At 35.1% G+C, this 20,107-nt stretch overlaps 3 protein-coding genes across 4 annotated transcripts; 1 reads left to right on the top strand and 2 right to left on the bottom strand.

Moving 5' to 3' along the window:
• Positions 1–6,933: 6,933 nt before the first annotated feature.
• Positions 6,934–11,701, top strand: LOC18431412 (ADP-ribosylation factor 2). Of its 2 annotated transcripts, none has more exons than XM_011623981.3 (7): positions 6,934–7,038; positions 8,833–8,989; positions 9,686–9,756; positions 9,949–10,068; positions 10,899–11,017; positions 11,149–11,230; positions 11,434–11,701. In XM_011623981.3, the coding sequence occupies exons 2-7, from the start codon at positions 8,842–8,844 to the stop codon at positions 11,437–11,439; spliced, it is 546 nt and encodes a 181-aa protein (XP_011622283.1). In that variant the 5' UTR covers positions 6,934–7,038; positions 8,833–8,841; the 3' UTR covers positions 11,440–11,701. The 2 variants fall into 2 exon arrangements, with proteins under 2 accessions (XP_011622283.1, XP_011622282.1); XM_011623980.3 differs by having other exon boundaries at positions 6,934–7,071.
• Positions 11,702–14,275: 2,574 nt separating this feature from the next.
• On the bottom strand, positions 14,276–19,807 carry LOC105420443 (ABC transporter I family member 20). Its single transcript, XM_088858647.1, is given in 6 exon segments — positions 14,276–14,365; positions 14,367–14,572; positions 14,673–14,753; positions 14,856–15,008; positions 15,162–15,257; positions 17,840–19,807. Coding segments are annotated over 6 exon segments (660 nt in total). The 5' UTR covers positions 17,936–19,807; the 3' UTR covers positions 14,276–14,337.
• LOC148783362 (Pentatricopeptide repeat (PPR) superfamily protein) lies at positions 17,836–19,807 on the bottom strand. Its single transcript, XM_088858646.1, has one exon. It carries the CDS (start codon positions 19,702–19,704, stop codon positions 18,100–18,102), a length of 1,605 nt encoding a protein of 534 aa, XP_088714772.1. The 5' UTR covers positions 19,705–19,807; the 3' UTR covers positions 17,836–18,099.
• Positions 19,808–20,107: the final 300 nt, after the last annotated feature.

Raw genomic sequence — 20,107 nt, 5'->3', positions numbered from 1 at the left:
GAGCCTCGGCTCTACATAAACTTTTCCCAAAAAAAAAAAACAAAGGTTCCCTAGGAATGATGAGGGTGGGAGCTCTCTTTTTTCACCTAGTGACCAAATTACCGTTGAACGGGCAAAATTTTGTGAACTTCTGAATTTTGAGCCAGAATATTTGAAGGAGAACGAAGATTTTGTGCTCCCTAAGGAGCACATTGTAAATGTACTCCATCAAACGAAACCTTAACGGAAAGTATTTTTACGCTACCAAATATTGGGGTGTAAATAGATCCCGGACCTGACCAGTCCAAAGCTAGAGCCGGGCCCAACCTTAGACCCGAGGATCAGATAAAAAATAATATATAGTATAAAATGTATGCTTTTGATATAGAAAACAACGGGTCGATCGAGCCAAACCTCAACCCAGACCCTACCCCATCAGGTCATGAGTCAGACCTCGACCCGACCTTACCCAATTCTTGGTTCCATACCTCCGGACCTAGACAGAAACCATCGAGCAAAAGTCGGACTTGAACCAGTAGCCACGTTGGGTACAGGTCGACTTGGTAAAAATATTCTAGAATCAAGGGCATTTAATTCATTCTTCAAATGATATTTAACAAGTCCAGGGAATAACAATATAAAAGCGATTCGAAATACTACAATAAATCTTTTCTTTTTTTTTCTAGAAAGTTGAAAGCAAACAATGGGTTAAAATATACGGATTGCCAAACTTTAGGTAAATTAAAAAATGTTAGTATTTCAGATTTGGCTAAAAAATAAGACAGGTGTGAAAAAAATGTATGTGAGGATGACATAAGATAAAATTAAAGGTTACTTATAGGTTACAGGATGCACTAAAGTTATTGAACAATAAATTTATGTCCGTACTTGATTTAGGGTAATACTTGACAAATTTTAGTTTAAACTTTTATTAAATGCAACAATAATGTTTGCTCGGTTGTCGATACACAAATCATACAATGGTTTAATTGGGAGGGTGCAATAAAATAATGCCAACAATACTAAATATAAATATAATAATTATATTAACAAATAATACGGACTATAGTAGGATTATTGTTAGAAGGAAAAAAAAACAGACCCTTTGTATAGGATTGTAGTCAACAAAAATATGAAAATCCAAAAATATGAAATAGTGGTCTATCCAAATTGTTATATCTATGCAGCAATGAAATAACAAAAAATTCAAAAAGATTATCTTAATCAAACATCTAGATACATAAAAAAGGCAACAAAATTTTTACTTTTAATGAACAATGTATATGAAAAGTATACAATGAGATTGCTTACCTTTAGTATAAGGTGGTTGCAATTAATATTAATTATTGGAAGTGAAATTGGATGGCTACATTTATACCATTGTCCAAGCTCGAAGTTCAAAAGAATGTTGACACACTTAAGCTATCAAATTTATAAATAGTTGTGACATCCTTGTACTAGAGGTATATAGTCTTATCGTGTATACAATCTGATATCTACAAGCAAACTCAAATATTCAATTTACCGAAAAAAAATCCAAATATTCAAACCTCATCGCGAATTCCCAGTTGCCTAAATCATTGGTAGCGACTGAATGTCTCTTCCTCTTTATAATAATACTCTTGGTTTAGAGAAAAGATTTCATTGGAATAACCTTTCTATAACTTTATCTACCACTTTGAGAGATATAGTTATTTTGAGACATTATCTTTTCTAAGAATACAATCCCCATATTTTTAAATACAATGTAAACAAAATTACACTTCAAAAATATCAACTTAATGAAAAGAAACAGAAATTTTAATAAATTTATGGGAAAGAAGCTATTTATAAGACTTTTTTTTTTAGAAAAGATAAAATGTAAAATTATATTAAGGGTGTGGTTTCTATAAGGTCGCAACTTTAAACAATCCAATTGAGACGCAGCTCCAAATTTTATCATAACATGTAATTTTGGTGTAAAAAAATCTTAATATTTTTTGAAAATCTATTTTCATATCTAATTATAAAATTTTAAACTCCAATAATGGTTAAAATCAAGTAGATTTATAAACATATGAAAATCTTGAAAACGGATGGTGTAGATAATGTGTTGCAAGATGCACTATTTTTGGGACTCACATATTCATACGTCTTGATGTCAAGATGATCAATTAAAGGGTTTTTAATAAACAAGAAGTTCCGATAGATTTTTGAGGTGCATCTTTAATTCTACATTTTAAAGTTGAAACCTTATATAAACTTTTTCCTTATATTAATTCAATTAATAAATACTTTTTCCTCAAGTTCTTTTGAAAAATTTGAAATTCTTATAAATTTGAAAAAAAAAGAATTTTTCAAAAAAAAAAGTTTTGTGTCGAGGACATACATCTACACTTGTATCACAAGAGGGGCAGGCATAGAACATCCTTACTTAAGAACATCCAATCTTAAATATGGATGTGAGAGGGTGGTCCATCTTAAGAATATAAAAATCAATGATCTACAAACTTTTTTTCTAAAAAATATCATTTGTAATTTTTAAAATTTATTTATTTTACACATTCATGACCTCCAAGTTAGAGATCATATTTTCCTTAAAAAGTTAGGTCCAAAATCAGTCTCAAAAATAAATTTTGAAGAGGGGACGCATGTGTACATATGAGTACGTCCTAAGAATCAGCAACATGGGGCACGCGGGGAATCTCTCCATGTGATGCTGCCACCCTTTATAAATCCTCAAGAATCGTTAGTTAACGGTGACCGTCCAACTGGTCCGATCCTACTTAGCCCTCGTAATTGACGGCCCCGCGTTTTCTAACGTCTTGGCAGCACGAGCACCGCGACTTTTTAAAATGCCGAAAGTACCCCCAAAAATTTGACTGTCACAATTATACCCCTCGTAGGACTGGCTCGACATTTCATTATTTTAGTCGAAATCATTTTTGGCGCAATTTTTTTCATTTGGATTCTTAAATGGACCCGGTTTCTTTACGGCCATGCCTGCATACGTGAAAATATGGTCCTCTTGATACATTTATTTTTGAGATGGATTTTAAGACTTAGTTTTTAAGGACATGTAACCTCAGTCATGGATATTATGAATATGAAAAAATAAATAAATTTTAAAAATTTAAAATAATAATTATAGTAAGAAAACATTCAGACTGTTGGTTCCCATTATTTTTAGATAGAACACCTACTTGCATCCATCTTAAGATCGATGCTTTGCACTTTATGAATCGCATATGTAGAAATGTGGTCGATCCCGTATGAAACAATTTTCCTTTTTAAAGGACTCAGTTTCTATGCGGCCAAGCCCACATATGTACAAATGCAGGCCTCTTAATAAATCTATTTTTGAGATGGATTTTAAGACTTAATTTTTAAAAACATGTAATATCTAACATGGAGATCATGAATATGAATAAATAAATAAAAAATTTTAAACTTACAATAATAATTCTAGCAAGAAAACATTTGGACCGTTAGTTTCCATTGTTTTTAAATGGAACACCTACTTGCATCCATCTTTAAAATAGATGTTTTACACTTTTTGCACCGTACATGTAGAAATGCGGTCCAGCCCACATGAAACAATTTTCCTTCTTAAAAGACATAGTTTCCTTGTGGCCAACCCCGAAAACGATTTTGACTAAAATAATGAACTGTCCAGCCAGTCCTACGAGGGGTATAAAAGCACCAATCAAGTGGTTGAGTTTTATCAAGGTCAAATCCAATGGCCAAAAATAATTTCATGTTTTATTTTTTATTTAAATAAAATATTTATCTGGATTTTTAGGTGTAGGTTTACGTTTATAAAGAGGACTAAATAAAAATGATTAATAAATAATTAAAATAAAATGACCAAAATACCTAAAAATTTAATTTGATCAATATTTTTTATTGAAAATTCATTTTCTATTGTATTTTTATTTAATTCTAATTAAAAATAGTTGAAAACCCAAATTTCATATTAATATTATTGTTAAATAAAATTTTAAAAATAAAAAACAAAATTGATTTCTGGCCCTTGGATGAGGATGGTTCAATCTGACGCAATACCAACCCAAAATAAAATTAAACCAAAAGATTGGATAAAATTAAACAAAAAGCTTGTCTGAAATGTTGAATTGTTCATATCTCATAAATAATTTGATAAATTTCTCAAAATGAAAAGGATATTAACATGTATGGCTATGAGGCCTTATGTGATTTAGCCTACAATTGTGGGCTTGGAGGAATCTCATTATCCATAATTATCTCCGATGTTCATTTGGATATGTTGGATGAAATCGGTGACCCAACGTTCACATGGATGCGTTGAATGAAATCCCTGACATCAGGCAAGACATTTTTCTAGGGACCCGTTGGAGACATATAATTGTTAGTCTTTCTTTTCCCTATAAAAATGGGAAGCCAGAGAGAGAAATACTCAACAAGAAAAAAAAAATCTCTTTTAACTCTGCGATCACCAACCTCACGGCATTCTTCTCAGATCTCAAGTTTAGTCGCATCCATACTCCATCAATTTTAACTAATAAAGGATATCTACACTAGCCTCTCTCCTTCGTTCTTTCATAGGAAAACAAAGCATGCAAGGGAAAATATCAAGGTTGGTTACTTTGTGATTTGTCTCCTTAAATCTCAAGGTTGTTTTTTTTTTTTCTTTATTATTATTATTATTATTTATTTATGTTCACTTTGACGTGCTGAACGGAAGTTCGGCACTGTCACGAATGGGAAAGGGTTGCTTGTGTAAATGGGCAATAGGAAGATGTTTCTTTTTTTTAGAGCAACTAAACTTGATTTGTAAGGCGCATTTTTGGAAGGGAAAAAGTTTATCTAAGGAAAAGTGGGGCCTCAAACAATCAAATTAAGGTCCACCTGAAAAAATTCACTAGAAGCAGTTGTTTCGATGTCAAAAAATCTTTAAATTGATCATCTCAACCTGAAAATGCATAGACATTAGAAAAAATGGATTTCAAGTCTTAGAAATAACATATCATGTAATACATTTTCAGATTGTCAATTTTCAAGATTTTCAAGTGTTCATAGATCTACTCGATCTACACTATTTTATAAGTGTCAAAATTATTAATTAAAGATGAAAATAAATTTTTAGGCCATCACTAAGATTTTTAATATTGAAACAACATCTTTCAACACTATTTATGGGTGCGTCTTACTTTGATTGTTTAGGGCCTCAGCCTTATACAAACTACAACGTTTTCAAAACTTAAAATCCAAGGGAGTCATTGTAATAGCGACGTTCATCAATATTTAAATGTTGAAATTGGGCCCAAATTCAAATGAGAAATTAAGCAACTGCCATTGGTTTTCTACGTTAACAACAAATAGGAATAGAAGAAAAAATTCAGTCAAAATTGGACCGACATTGAGGTTTGGGCTTATGGACTTAGACTTCGGAGCAAATATGTGCCCAATATTATATTGGCACCTCCATAGGGTAATACTGTGTATGTTTGAACAAGTCCACCACCTCAAGGATTCCCAAGCCGACCTAGGTTTTTTATGGATTTAGAATGTAAAGTACATTTTAAATTAGTGAAACTACTGTTTATCTATAGATCCATGTTTTGTAGCTCCAAAATGGTACAAATTTGATTATCTGTAAGGAATCTCAAAAAATGATATAGATCTAGCTGTAGTTACTAACTCCAATTAATTGAGAAATTATTATAATGATGATAATTGGGCTATATTGGAAAAGGTAAAAAGGTGTAGTTTGTATCTAGCCAAGGCTCTAAACAATCAAAGTAGAGCATACCTTCAAATAGTGTTGAAAAATGTGGTTTCAATACTGAAAATCTTTGTGATAGCCTTAAAATATATTTTTATATCTAATTATAAAATTTAAAGTTTTAAAAATAGTGCAGATCGAGCAGATCTATGAAAACTTGAAAAATCTTGAAAATTGACGGTAAAAAATACATGACAAGATGCACCATTTCCAAAACTTAGAATTTTTATTTATTTTTCTCGTGTCCATGCTTCTTGATGTCTAGATTATTAATTTGAGGATATTTGGGCATCAAAACAATATCTTCTAGTGGAATTTTTGAGGTAGGCTCTAATTTGATTGTTTAGATCCTCGACTCTACGTAAACTTTTTCTTTTATCTTTTGTATATGAAGGTCACAATCATTTTTGTTCCTTAAATTTCAAAATGGCCGGTTGTAAGAGTGCCATTGAATAGACACAAATTTTCAAAAAAAAAAAAATATCAAACTTCATGACTCACTTGAAGCCATCCAATTTGACACCAAATGTGTGGAATCATTGACTTCCATGTACAAAAGATGAATTGTCTTTTTGTACATAATGTTTTTTATTATGCCAGAAAGTTTGTGGATTTTTCAGGAAGGCGGGAGGAAGGGGCGGGGGGGGGGGGGGGGGGGGGGAGGGGGGGGGGTGGGAACAAATACAAACAAGAGCATTGTTTAAAACGATATAGGGACTTATGGCCTTTGATAAAACAGAATGGTAGACTAAGATTTATGTAGCGGACTTTAAATAGTTGGAAAAAAGTTCTGATGATGATAATAAAATACAAATATAGTACATAATGATGCAAATATCAACTATTAACCAACCTAGGCCCTATTCTTAACCTCACCTTAAAATTCAGTATGATCTATCTGCAAGAACATGATAAAACATAGTCTTGAGAGGCATCCCCGTCCAATTAATGAATCAGATTGAGATGGAGGGCTATTAGCCCTCAAACTTCACTAGTCTGACTTCATATCATACTCTCCCTCCATCACCGTCCAACCCATTGATTGGGCGGTGATGACCATCATAACCATGGTGTCACTATTCTCGTAGAACCAGAACGGATACATCCGGCATTCAGCATATTTGTCTAGGCATTTACGTCTTTTAGCTGATCGAATTTGAAGATTCAGACCAGGCCCTCCCTATAAATAGCCTCAATTTCTTGAGTTCATCGTCTGGAGGGCAGCTTTTCTCTGGAAGATTTTGCATCTGACGGAGATTGCCTGAAGAAGAAGAAGCTGCTCCTCTGTTCCCCTTCTAACAGATCCTTAACAACAGGCATTTCCTCGCTTTCTCTCTGATATATCTTTCGTATGTTGCTCTCTCTCTCTCTCTCTCTCTCTCTCTGATTTGTCGATCATTTGTTGCTTTCTCTCTCTGATTTGTCGATCATTTGTTGCTTTCTCTTTCTGATTTGTCGATCATTTGTTGCTTTCTCTATGTAGCATCTATTTGAATTTATCCCTAATGTCACCTGTTTGATCTTCATTTTAAGCCTTTTTTTTAACCAGATCTGTTTGCTTTCCTTGCCTGATCCGCTTTTATCTTCAATATAATGGATGAAATGATAAATACACTGATGAATTAGGTATTTCAATGGGGAATTTGGCAATTCATTTGGTTATAAAGGCTGAATTGACGCCTTTGGTTGATTTGTGAATGCTTTTGAGGTATTCTGGATTTTCTTTGGTTCATTTGGATCGTGCTAACCTTTGGTTGTAATGTTTGTGAATTTTGTGAAAGCACGCTGAATCCGCCTTCCTGACCCATTTCATGATGGACTTGTCCTATCTTGAGTCTGATTTATTGCTGTTTATTTTTCAGAAAATCTGCTCCACTTTTGCCCATTTCTTTGTGTTTTGGTGTAGATCCATTGGATTTGCAGCATGATCTATATTTTTTTATGATTTTGCTGAGATGAATCTTATTCACCTACCTTTTATAAGGACATTGTTTTTTTCCTCGAGTATATAGTTAACTTTTTATAAGGACATTGTTAATATTGATATTTTGATTTGTTGTATTTGAAGGAATTTATTGTGAACTGTTTTTTTTCTACCATTTATGATGATCTGTCTTTTAGACCTGGCCTTCCTTTTTCTTTTCTTTTTTTGTTCTTTTTGTTTCCAGTTTAAGATTTGGTGGAAAACTGAACTTTCAATTTTTTATTTTGTTAAAATTTTATTTACGCCTTACATTATTATTGATTAGCTGCCAGACAAAATTATATCCATTAGGATCATCATTGGTTTTAATTTTTTTAAGCAATAATAGTATAATTTTTTTGTTTCCTTTGAGGTCCTGACTTCTGAATCATTAATTTTGTATTAGTTTATATAAACCAGGTTGAATTTAGTCTTTTGATCAATTATTCTGACCTGAAAATTTGGTTTATACAGAATCATGCCGTTGTGGCTTTCAATGACCTATTGGACATTTTTCCTAGTAATATGCTTGACTTTTCAATGGCCTATTGGACTCCTGAATCATGGATTTTGTAGTTGTTTATGTAAATCAGGTTGAATCCAGTGTTTTATTCCATTATTGACCTGAAAATTTGATTTATGCAGAGTCATGCTGTTTTGACTTTCAGTGACCGACTGAATATTTTTTCTAGTAACATGCTGGACTTTTCAATGTCCTAATGGACTTTTATATGCAAACATTGTAAAGTCACCAACATGGTTTTTCTTAAATGATATGCAAATCCAGTTGTGAAGGACAGCTTCTATCTGATGCTAGAGTAGCTTGCTGTACTCAAAGTTGACATCCAGAAATTTTTATCTACATTTGCTAATTTATTAGATGACTAGGAGTAAAACACATAAATGGACTATTAATTTGAGTTGCGTAGGGGCATTGGTTTTGGTTACAAAGATATCCTCTATTTCCATTTTCTCTCCCTCTCTAGCTTTTGGTATTTCGTATGTTTAAGTCTCTCTGTACTTATGATCAGTATGTACGTGTACCACACGTGCTTGGGTCTGGAAAGTACACGAATGCTAAAAGTGAATTCATTTGTTTATAGTTTTCTTCGTCCTTGAAGCTAATTCTATTTGTCTTGGTTTGTAGGGCACAAAGATGGGGCTGACTTTCACCAAGCTTTTCAGTAGGCTTTTTGCAAAGAAGGAGATGCGTATCCTTATGGTTGGTTTGGATGCCGCTGGTAAGACAACCATTTTGTACAAGCTCAAGCTGGGAGAGATTGTCACCACAATTCCCACTATTGGTATGTATGATCTTGTCCAATTTTTCTTATCACTAAAAGAGTATTCTACAAATTAATTTTGAGGTTAACAGCTATTATCGAACTAATTCCATGGGTGAATGAGGTCGAGAAGATGCATGTCGATTATTTAGATTTTTAAGGACCAATCTCTTGGAAACATGCTTTGGACCTATTTCATGAATTACTAGATTTTTTTAGTGATTTCTTTCTTGCTTTGGTATATCTTTGTTATTGTGGTTGTATTGGTTTTCACTTGGCAATCAAAGCATGTGAGCATGGTATTTTAATCTTGGACTTCAGCCTGATGGATAGAGAAATCTATGAGTATACCATATGCCATTTATCTCAACAACTTGTTGAGAAATTTCATCCATGGAGTTGTTGAGGCAAAACCATTTTTTTACAACTTCTTGCTATCAGAATTTTAATTTGGTATCTAATTTATGGGTTGTTTCCCCAAAATACATGAATTGGTGCTGTCTTCTTATATCCTTTATCCCTTGAGGATGTGGATGTGGCATGGTTTGTTTGATATCTATTCTAGGAGTTTAAAATGATCCGAAGCTCCATGGGATTTTATTTATGGTAGCTTTTGAAGCTTTTCTGAATTGCATCTATTACAGAAATATGTCGTACTGCTTCTTACTGTTTATGTATTTGTCACGAAGTATGACTTAATGTTTCTTCTTGTTTCAGGATTTAATGTGGAGACTGTGGAGTACAAGAACATTAGCTTCACTGTGTGGGATGTTGGGGGTCAGGACAAGGTATGCTATTGTAGTTTTGTTTAGTTTCATATCCATTTGTAGGCATGCAATATACACTTACTAGCAGTCCTCTTTCTCTCTCTCTCTCCACATGCTATTATGGAAGGGGGGGGGGGGGGGGGTTGGAATCTTTATTGTTTTGTATCTGATTTTTATCGCTTACTAACTATACTTCTGTGTATGGAATGCTAGATCCGTCCTTTGTGGAGACATTACTTCCAAAACACGCAAGGTCTCATCTTTGTTGTTGATAGCAATGACAGAGATCGTATTGTTGAGGCAAGGGATGAGCTGCATCGGATGCTGAATGAGGTCAACTTCCTAATATACCTTATGTGCTTCCATTTGTTAATAAACCTGTTATTTATAATTTCCTTTCTTATGCTCATCAAGTTGGTGGTCTTCTTTGAAGCAAATTTTCCTCATGTGACGTACATTCGTCCTGGTTTGTATTCTTCAATGTTATGTAGTACCCACTATCGTAAATTTTTCTTTAGCTTTGTTGTATCGATCGCTGATCCCATTATGAGTCCTTTTAGGAACCTTTTGATGGACTATATGCTTCATTAGATGTTGCCTGCTTATATCTTAGTTTTTTGAGGTTTGTCTTAATTTTTTCTGTAATCAGATTTCACCAACAGCAAAATCATATGTATTAATTGACTTTGAATTTCTAATTAGAACAATTGATTTTTGCGATATGGAGTCTTTTGGGAACTTCATATCCATAGGGTACATACATGACCATGCCAAATCATCGCAAATGCCCCAAGAAGATGAACTACCGGCCAAAACCTTACCGAGGAAAAATCAAAAGCATCCTGAACCAACCTGATGACCTGTGTTTCTCGTTTCCATGGTTGACCTTGTAAAAATGAATTTTATTTGCTATTCTCAACTTCGTTCTCAGTTATCATATTGCCAATCATTTGTGCTACTATTTATATGGTGAAAATAGAAATTACTTAGAATTTTCATTCTAGAGAAATATGAATGCGTGTTCTTCTTTCATACTCGCAGAGCTTGTCTTGTGGAACTTGATTTACATATTTATGTCAATGATCTACTAAAACTAACAGAAGTATGTCCTATAAGGATTTTGTTCATCACTTGCTTACTTTTTAGTTATTTTTATTTTGCAGGATGAATTGAGGGATGCTGTGCTGCTGGTGTTTGCTAACAAGCAAGATCTCCCAAACGCAATGAATGCTGCTGAGATCACCGATAAGCTTGGCCTTCACTCTCTCCGCCAACGCCACTGGTTTCTCTCTCCTCCCTCCCTTGCAAAATCTCTTATCTGTTTTATTTCTCTTGATTTTATTTTCTTCTCATTCATTTTATTGTGCCATTGATCTTAAGAATAGAAATTAATATAGTTGGTCCTTTCTCCAGGTACATCCAGAGCACATGTGCTACCTCTGGGGAGGGGCTTTATGAGGGATTAGACTGGCTCTCAAACAACATCGCTAACAGGGTAATGTCTCTCTCTCTTTCTCTCTCTCTCTCTCTCTCTCTCTCATACACATACATTGTATATATGATACATTGTATATATGATTTAGAGTTGTGTATCAGTTGCAATTTTCTGAACTGATCTCGCCTTAACTTTATTTATGATAACAAAATCGTGCTCTTGAAATTTTCAACTAACTTGTTTGTGTTTACCAAATGTCACAGGCTTAAAATTGGTTTATCTCTTATGATGATTTTGGGGTTTGCTGGAGTGTTGGAGTAGAAATTGTGGGTCTTGCTAAGCATATGACAGTCGATTGAGCATTCTGAGGATTCTCTCAATAGTCTATGGATTTTTTTTCTTTGACCCTTGCACCCCCAGAAAATAACTCAAGACTGTTGTTGCATCTTTCGTAGCTTTGCTGTTTTCTTTGTTACTTTCCATATTATGGCTTGAAATTCATTGCTCATGGGTTGGTTGATCGGTTACAAAGTCACGAGTCTGTCTCTTTCTCTCTCTCTCTCTGTTTGTTTGCTTTGTTGCTGCCTTAAATTTCATTGAGCCTGAATTGTTGTATAGTGAATGTAGGATTCAATTATTTCTTGAAATGAAATCCATAGATTACAGTTGCATTTGGGTGGTAATGCAATTTATATTGGGACTATTTAAGCAAGGGGTGTAGTTTTGACGTTAAAAAATCTTCAAATCGATCATCTTTTGAGTTGACTATTATAGTTGTAAAAAAGAAAAAAAAAGATTTCAAGTCCTAAAAATAATGAATATTGTTATACTTACCTAGATTGTCTGTTCTGCCTTAAAATAAATGTATATGGATTCATGAGATATATACCATTTTTTTTTTCATATTTCATTCTGTGTTAGAAATGTTTTTAAAGTCATCATGGAGATTTTTGATACCCAAAATGCTTTTCAGATGAGGATTCGAGTTGAGGCTTTGTCTGAGGATTCGAGTTGAGGGTGTCTTTCATAAAACATGGGCCTGTAGAAACTGCATTCATTGTAAAATTTAAAGTTATGCGAACAAATATGTTTTTACTTTTTAACTAAGAATAAGGGAGGCTTTGCTTTTAGGCATTGTATAGATTGCATTTATTATAAAAATTTAAGGGATGAGCACAAATATGCTTTTTCTTTGCAATCGAATGTATTTTGAGGGATCTGCACAAATATGCTTTTCCCTTCCAATCGATTTATTTTCGAGGGATCTGCACAAATATGCTTTTCCTTTCCAAAAAGAGAACCCTATGTTTAGGGGTGGCAATGGATTTAACCAAACTTGAGACCTGATGGGTAGATTTGACTTTGGGTTCAGGTACAGGTTGAAATTTTGGAATCGAAAGGTTGGGTCTACGTTCAGGTCCAAAACCTAGACCTAAATACTGTTTGGGTTTGGGTTTGGGTCCATCCGGACTTGACTTGAATAATATGGGTATATGTGGGTATTCATAAATGTTGCCATTACGCTTGTTTTTTAGGAATTTTCAGTTATTACATACAATACTAAGGAATATGGGTATTCAAAATGCTGTGCAATAATGTATATGTTGCCAATAAGTATACAATGGTAAATAAAAGGGCAAAAACAAAAAAAAACGAAGTTCATAGTTATATTCCACGTGTCTCACAAAAACACTAGGGTGGCAATGGACCTAACGAGACCCGGGACTTGATGGAAGGACCCTACCTTGGATCCAGGTATGGGTCTAAATTTTGGACTCGAAAGGTTTGGTCCGGGTTCAGTTGGACCCCCCTGTTGCCACCCCTAGGATTATCAGTTTCTTGGCTTGAGATAACCACCAGAATTTCAGTCAAATGTTTGTCGACTTTTGATCCGTTGGAAGGCAATCTCTCACATTTGTGAAGGGCTCCATTCCCTTTTGTTTTTTTAAGTTTTCAGGTGTAAAGAATAAGCGATCTGTTGATAATTTATTCCTAGAAGTGAGAGGGTATTAAATTCTAAAGAGATGTAGTGATGGGAAGAGAGAAATAGACAAGGGTTTTCTTTCTTCAATTAATGCACTAATATATCACATTTTGTGGAAAGAGAAGCAAAATCGTAAGGGGTGAAAAACAGCCCTGGTAGTTTCAAATTTTTGAAAGTTTTACGAACTTCTCAAAACATCAAAGTGGCATAGAAAATCATTTGCCAAAACTTGGTAGCTCCAAATGCTGCAAACGTCGCCCAAATTTGTGAGAAAAGCACAACATAAGCTATATCATGGTACGTAACTTCAGCTATAGTTTATAGTTTTTTAGAGTTCATGGACGGAGGTGAGAAGTATTATTTGGAAGCCAAAAAAAAAAAAAAAAGGATAACAGAAAAATCAACTGAATTTCATGGCTTCCAATCTCCATGCCTGATATTAGATCTTGCTGTGACAATTGAAGGCAAATATGATTTTCTTCTTTTTGATTGCTCTATGAATTCACTTTGGTTTTTTTTTTTCCTATGAAGTAAAATGATTATAATTTTGTTAAAGTAATTTCAATTTCAATTAGGGTTTTTAATGAACATGAATCATCGCTAGTTTGTCGCCTTGGACTTTTGTTGTAGTGGTAAGATATCAGGCTAAACTAAGATGTCAAGGGACTGAACCCTTTAAGTCAGTCCCAATAACAGCCAAAGCTAAACAATTCTTTTTGCTAAACTTGCAAAGTTTGTGAAATTTAAAATCCCAACTGGAAACAATCCCTCTCTTCATCAGTAATACTTCACCAAATAGCGTTTGAATGCCTCTTCCTAGGTCCTGTTTGGAAGGTTCCATAACATACTGATGAATGGGGTATCATTTATGAATAGCTGGAGCAGACCAAAGAGTCTATTCATGAATGGGCGGAGGAGAGAAGTGATTATTCATTAATAAATGGTATGTCCAAAGTAAGCCTAAGAGCATTAGGGAAGAATGGATGCCTCCCATTAATATTATATTTCCATGTACATTACAAGAATCATTACAATATGTAATCTCAATCCATTCAAACAACTGGTTCTCTATGAATCTAATACTAAATTCTCTCCAGTGGCGGGCTAGGAATACAACAATCTAAATAAAATTCTAACCGTTATTGATCCTAGTGCATAATAGTTTCTCTCACGTACTGCATCACTATCTTAGAACACTGTTCGAACTGAACAAAATTCTCTTCACCTGCCACAGTTGAGTGCAATCTTCCTGCTGCCCATTCATTGTTCAAAACTCGAACTGCACGTCTTGCAGGGTCTCCTGTCACTCGAGTACCCTTGATTCTCCTCTCAAACTCAGGAAGGCCATTTGCTTTCCTGTCCTTCCTTCTTTCTCTCTCTTCATCCCTCTCTCTCCTCAGCCAACTCTCAAATTTTCTCTCTCACAAAGAAAATAATGACCCATATAACTGAATTTGTAAAGAAAATCTATGGAACAACAGCAAGAATGTCAATAATGGTAATTAGAAAAGTACAAACCATCAATGAAAGATTGCTCATTTCCTTAACTTTCTCCATGGGTGATGATGCTAACTGCAGTTCTCCTTGGGCAACATATACCTGGAAGTTCAGTGATCGGTATCATGGAAGTAGGAATTATGAAATATACACAAGCACATGCACACAACTTACGGACCAAGATGAGATAAATAATAAGCATACAATATGTGAAGGCCAATCTTCAAGGCCATCAAATATATGTATTGCATATATAATGGTAGTGCCTTTCTCTTCACACTCCCTCTTGAGGAACTTCAGCAGGTCGGGCCTTGCAAGCGCGTCTAGATCAACAGTGATCTCTTCAAGAAGAAGTACCTACAACAACTACATTATGCTCAGTGTTCTATAAATATGTAAACATGGTATGCATACTCCTAGAGATGAACACAATATTTTATTTACAAAAAGTTTGAGAAGAAAAAGTGGTTGAAGTTCATCTAGATCATAGATGAGAGGAGAGATAAAAACCTTAAATGGCTTGAGGATGCCCATGCAGATTTGCACTCGTCGCCTCTGACCATCAAATGCCTTGTGCATAAGCCAGTTTACATCGATATCGAAGACCTTGAGCAATTGCCAAAAATTTATTCACAAGACCCAATAAAAGGAATGGAATGAAAATATGTGTGATTGTTATATTGATCACAGAAATGGCTGTTTGAATGCAATACTAGTTTTGAATTGAAGTGTATTCATCATGCTCAACATCATACTTTCATTATTTTAATATTCATCAGAGATAATTGTGGTTAATATAGCAAAAGAAAGTTTAAAATGATTTGGGGTTCTCTGTTTCAGTAGTAGCAATCTGAATTAGGGCTAGCAATGGGCTGGTGAACCCGGCTCGGCCCTAAAAAGAACGGCCTGGCCCACAAAATGTGGGCAGAGGGCCAGGGCCATGGCTGTGATAGCGCCGGCCAAGTTCAGCCTTGGCTGGCCCTTTTTTCGTTATTGTTTACCGTTGGTTAACTTTTATTTTATTCAGCCAGGGATGGGCCTGGGCCACGGTTTCTTTGGCCCTGTCAGGGCCAGGCCAGCATTGTAGGGAAAAGTTGTCATCCTTGTCGAGGTAAAAATCAGGAGTAGTCGATAGAGAGAGAGAATGAGAAGGATTGCTGTTTTGTTCTGCCTTTTTTCAAAATATTGATTTCCGAATTTGCACAATTATGGGGAGAATTATTTTAAACTCCCACCAGCCATTTTTTACATCCAAATGGGGAAATCAAACCAATTCCAGGAAATGCAACCCTTGGAGATGCATTTCCAGAGACCCAAACAACCCCTTAAGACTCGAAGGAGTAAATATTCATGTATGCATGGTGTACATAAAGAGTTTGCATATAGGCATGTTGTAAAATACGTGATCAACATAACCCTAATGTAAGCAGGTCGCCAGTGTGATGCACACCTCGTACCAAAACACTAAAACCAGGAAAGCCTACTCTATTGACACTTATAGGGCAGAGTTAGTATATCAAGTTAAACACCAAACTATAAACTGACTAGGATTTCAAGCAATGAGTTATTAAGCAAAATAGAAAATGGATACGAAATTTCATGGGGCATCAACTATCAAGTCACTGAAGAAAACCAGCAACATTCAGAATCACAATTCAGGAGAAGGGAGCATAAAAGTTCAAAAGTTATAAACAGAATAAAAAAGTAAGTTAAGTTGTTTCCAAAGATGCAGTCAATTGTGATGAGAAAAATGTTGAATTTCAGTTAAGCTAGACAATTTACCTAAATGCAAATAAAAAGAAAAACGAAGATCGTAAAGAGACCTTTTACCCTCCAAAATAGTCCTACAAGTTCTGCAAGATGCTTAGAAGCATACATAAAGATAGTATGAATGAGCATAGAACTACACAGCTATTGGGTGATACACTGATAAAAGGATGAAATTCGAATTCAATCTGAAGAAAATAGGCACCCATGATTTTATTTGAAATGGGAAATCTTGTGAAAAAAATGTACTCTCCATTAATCGCAGAGCTTTTATGTTACAAGGTATGACTAAAGTATCAAGATGAGTATAACAAAATTAAAAGTACAAGTTACATGGAGAAACCATTCAGAGCACAATCTGCAAAATACAGCCCTTGTATATTCTAAGGCCCAGTTTGGACCGAATAACTGTGTTATTGACTAGGTCAAATTACGAACCAAGGAAAAACTGAGTCTTTGAGACCGTCTATTTTCATAAACCGGTAATATGTACAGCTTATAATGGGCCATAGCCTAAGTCAGACCATAAGTTACCCTATCTCTTCTCATTACTCTGCCATCTATGTCCTTTGGAGTCTTCTCCTTGCTCTTTTAAAGCCTTCCACTTGAACATAACTTAAAAATATTTCAGTTTGTTCGCAGTCAACAAAGCATGAAAGAATTGCATCTAAATGCTGCTTCAACCCAGATTTCACAAGCCAAGGAGTTTGCACCACAATAACATGAGCTATAACCTTAGGCATGGTAATTTGTCCAAGTGTTCACAATTCAACTAATGGAAACCTTTTATATCTTTTTTTAACCCTTGATATGAGGAAATCTATGAATATTAATTTTGAGCTTCATGGAGTACCCAAGAAGGAAAGCATTGAACATCATATTTTAGTTACATATAACAAAAAAGGTAGCTTGAGCGACTGATCAGGCAGAACAACTCAAAAGATAAAGAAGTGTCGTTAATTTCTTTATGCTCGTTCCAAGTTCGAAGTACCATTTGTACAAATAAGAATCCCCTTCTTTACATGATTTCTTCTTCATATAGGTAGACATAGGATCTTAGGCATTACTTCATCAAGATTATCAACCACAATATTAAATTTTCTTTGATATGTCCCATGATATTAATCCCTTTGAGACTTCCTAGTTCTATGAATCCAGGGTTTGCTAAGGATATCATAAATCACAAAATATTAAAGTATCGAGGCAAGCATTCTGTTATTCTCCAAGTGTAATTATTAATGGTAAAATGTCAGTTCACAAACTATGTAAATAAAGATATTTTGAAGAAGATATATACATGGAGGTGATTAGATTGAATTGATATGCCATTTCCTCCATGAACCCTCACATGGAAGCTTCAAGCTGCATTCTCTCTATAAATGGATTTGTAATATGATGAAACAATTCAGAGCACAACTGACCTTAAAAAGAGCACTTTCGCAGAAATGATTGTCCCAACAATTTACAGAAAAAACTCGTGAGAAGCCCCGTGGATGTTGAATGGAGCCTTTTGGCATGAGTATTGATGTTCCCCAAATTTTCAAGAAACACCAATACCATCCAAAAAGCACAAAGATTTAAAAACTGGGGACCATATCCAACTCAAATACTTGACAATATACATAAAATCACAAAAAACAGATGAAGCAGCCCTATGTTGGCACCAGTGTTCTTAACAAAACTATTCTTTCAACTGTGGGGAAAAGGCAAAAGCCTCCATTTTCTTCGAGAGATAAGTAATAGCCTCTTGCCTGTTTGCAAGTTCCATTAGAACCTTAATCCTCTTAAACGCAGCATTGCTAGGCTTCTGCCCCTTGTCAATCATTTGCAAGAAACATTTCTCCACTTCAATTAGCTTCCCAAGATCACACAACATATCAAAGAGAATATCAGAAACAAGAGTATACGAACCGAAACCTCTCTCAACCATGTCATTCCACAGTCTAAGACTCATTTCCAGCTTCTCTTGCCTCTTAAACAACTTTATAAGAAACATACACGTCTGAGTATTTGGCAAGCAACCAGTCTCCATCATCCTCTGATACATGCTCCATGCACTAGAGAGATCATTAGACTGATAAAAACACCGAAAAAATAAGTTATAAGTTGTGGGGTTCGGACTTAGACCTTTCATCACCATCTCATCCATTGACCTATAAGCATCGCCTAATCTTCGAGCTATGCAAAAGTTTCTTATAGCTGCATTATAAGCAGGGGTATCAGGGTAACAACCATGTTCCCTCATCTCCTTAAGGACTTCACAAGCTTTATCAGGCTGACCCATCAAGCCTAAACCCCCAATTATACTAGTATAAGTCATTACATCAGGGTAAATCTCTTTCTCTCTCATCATCTGAACAATCTTAAGGGCCTTATCTAATTCTCGACCCTTACATAGTGCATCAACCAAGCAATTATAAGAAACCAAATCGGGTTTACAACCCAATTCTATCATCTCTCCAAAGAAGCTTTCGGCTTCTTGGGGTGTTTTCCAACCCGATAAAAGGATGTTAAAAGTCAGAATATTAGGCCTGAATGAGCGCTTCAAGCTATGATATACATTTCGAGCATCGCCCATGCTCTTTTCTTGACACAAAGTTCTAAGCAAAGCATTGAAACTATCAGTAGAGTCGAGGTGCTTAGAGTACCTTAGAATCCTTGTAAAGCTCTCTACTGTTTGTCTAACTGAGCAAGCCTTAGCAATTCTAGCTAAAACAATTTGGAGGGTTCTTGGGGTGATCAAAGATTGGTCTTTTATGCGCATTTCTCTCAGTAAACCCCAAACTTTCTCAAACTTGCGCTCTCTTCCCAGTATGTAAAGCATTGTGTCATATGAATACGAACTGTGAAAAAAGCCGCGTTGTCGAGCCATAAGGCAAAAGAACTCGAAGGCCTGAGACCCACTTCCATGGCTAAACCTCACCCTCTTTAAAACTCCATCAATCAATTCAGTAGACAGAGAAACACCAGCTTTCTCTAATAGCTCAGCCATTTCATATCCATCTCGAGCTTGGGTGTTTATAATCTTGTAAACTGTTTCTATTTGATTGTCTTTGATAACTGAAGAAGAACCCGAATGGTTAAAGGGTTCTTCTGAGATTTCAACCTCATTTTGTGGTGAAAAAGTGGAAGAAAAACGCCTGCTTCTAAATAAAATTAGGGCGTTGAAATTGGAATTACAGACATTAAGAAGCTCTAGAGAATGTGTCCATGAACTGAGAAGGTCAAGAACGCACCTCTGCTGATAAGAAGATGATAAAAGCCCAAATTTTGAAGAAGTAGGCATACTTCTTTTTATTGTTATTTCTCACCCTGCCTCTCTCTAAAAGCACAGAGGAATCAGGAAGCATACCATTTCCCAGTTAAAAAATTCCTCACCCTTCTGTAACATTTTACTTTTGAGGGCCTGTGATCTCTCCCTCTCTTTCTAAAGATTGGAACTTTGAGGAACCAGAAAATCTACTTCTTGCTGCTCCTGTTCAAAAGTCGGAATTCTATCTAGGTTTGACATGTTAAAACCCTGAAAGCACGACCCAGCGTCTACATTACTGTTTGTATGATGAATGAATTATCAGCCGTTCCTTGTACGAATCAGACGGTCGAAATGTCAGGATCATCAAACGGAGAGAAAAAAAAAAAAAAAGGGTTAAAGATCTTTTGAGGGTAGTTTCTTTCCATATGGGTAATGA

The sequence above is a fragment of the Amborella trichopoda genome, chromosome 2 (assembly GCF_054954075.1).
Source record: "Amborella trichopoda isolate Santa Cruz 75 chromosome 2, AtrichopodaSantaCruz75HAP2 v2.0, whole genome shotgun sequence".
Classification (NCBI taxonomy): domain Eukaryota; kingdom Viridiplantae; phylum Streptophyta; class Magnoliopsida; order Amborellales; family Amborellaceae; genus Amborella; species Amborella trichopoda.
Note: the sequence above shows the minus strand (reverse complement) of the source record. Positions and strands in the feature narration are given on the sequence as shown.

Excerpts from the sequence above, each read along its gene's own strand:
- LOC18431412 (XM_011623981.3), top strand. The coding sequence starts at position 8,842 with ATGGGGCTGACTTTCACCAAGCTTTTCAGTAGGCTTTTTGCAAAGAAG. Across the intron at positions 8,990-9,685 it reads CACCACAATTCCCACTATTG|GATTTAATGTGGAGACTGTG; the intron begins GTATGTATGATC and ends TTCTTGTTTCAG. Across the intron at positions 11,018-11,148 it reads TCTCTCCGCCAACGCCACTG|GTACATCCAGAGCACATGTG; the intron begins GTTTCTCTCTCC and ends TCCTTTCTCCAG.
- LOC148783362 (XM_088858646.1), bottom strand. The coding sequence starts at position 19,704 with ATGCCTACTTCTTCAAAATTTGGGCTTTTATCATCTTCTTATCAGCAG.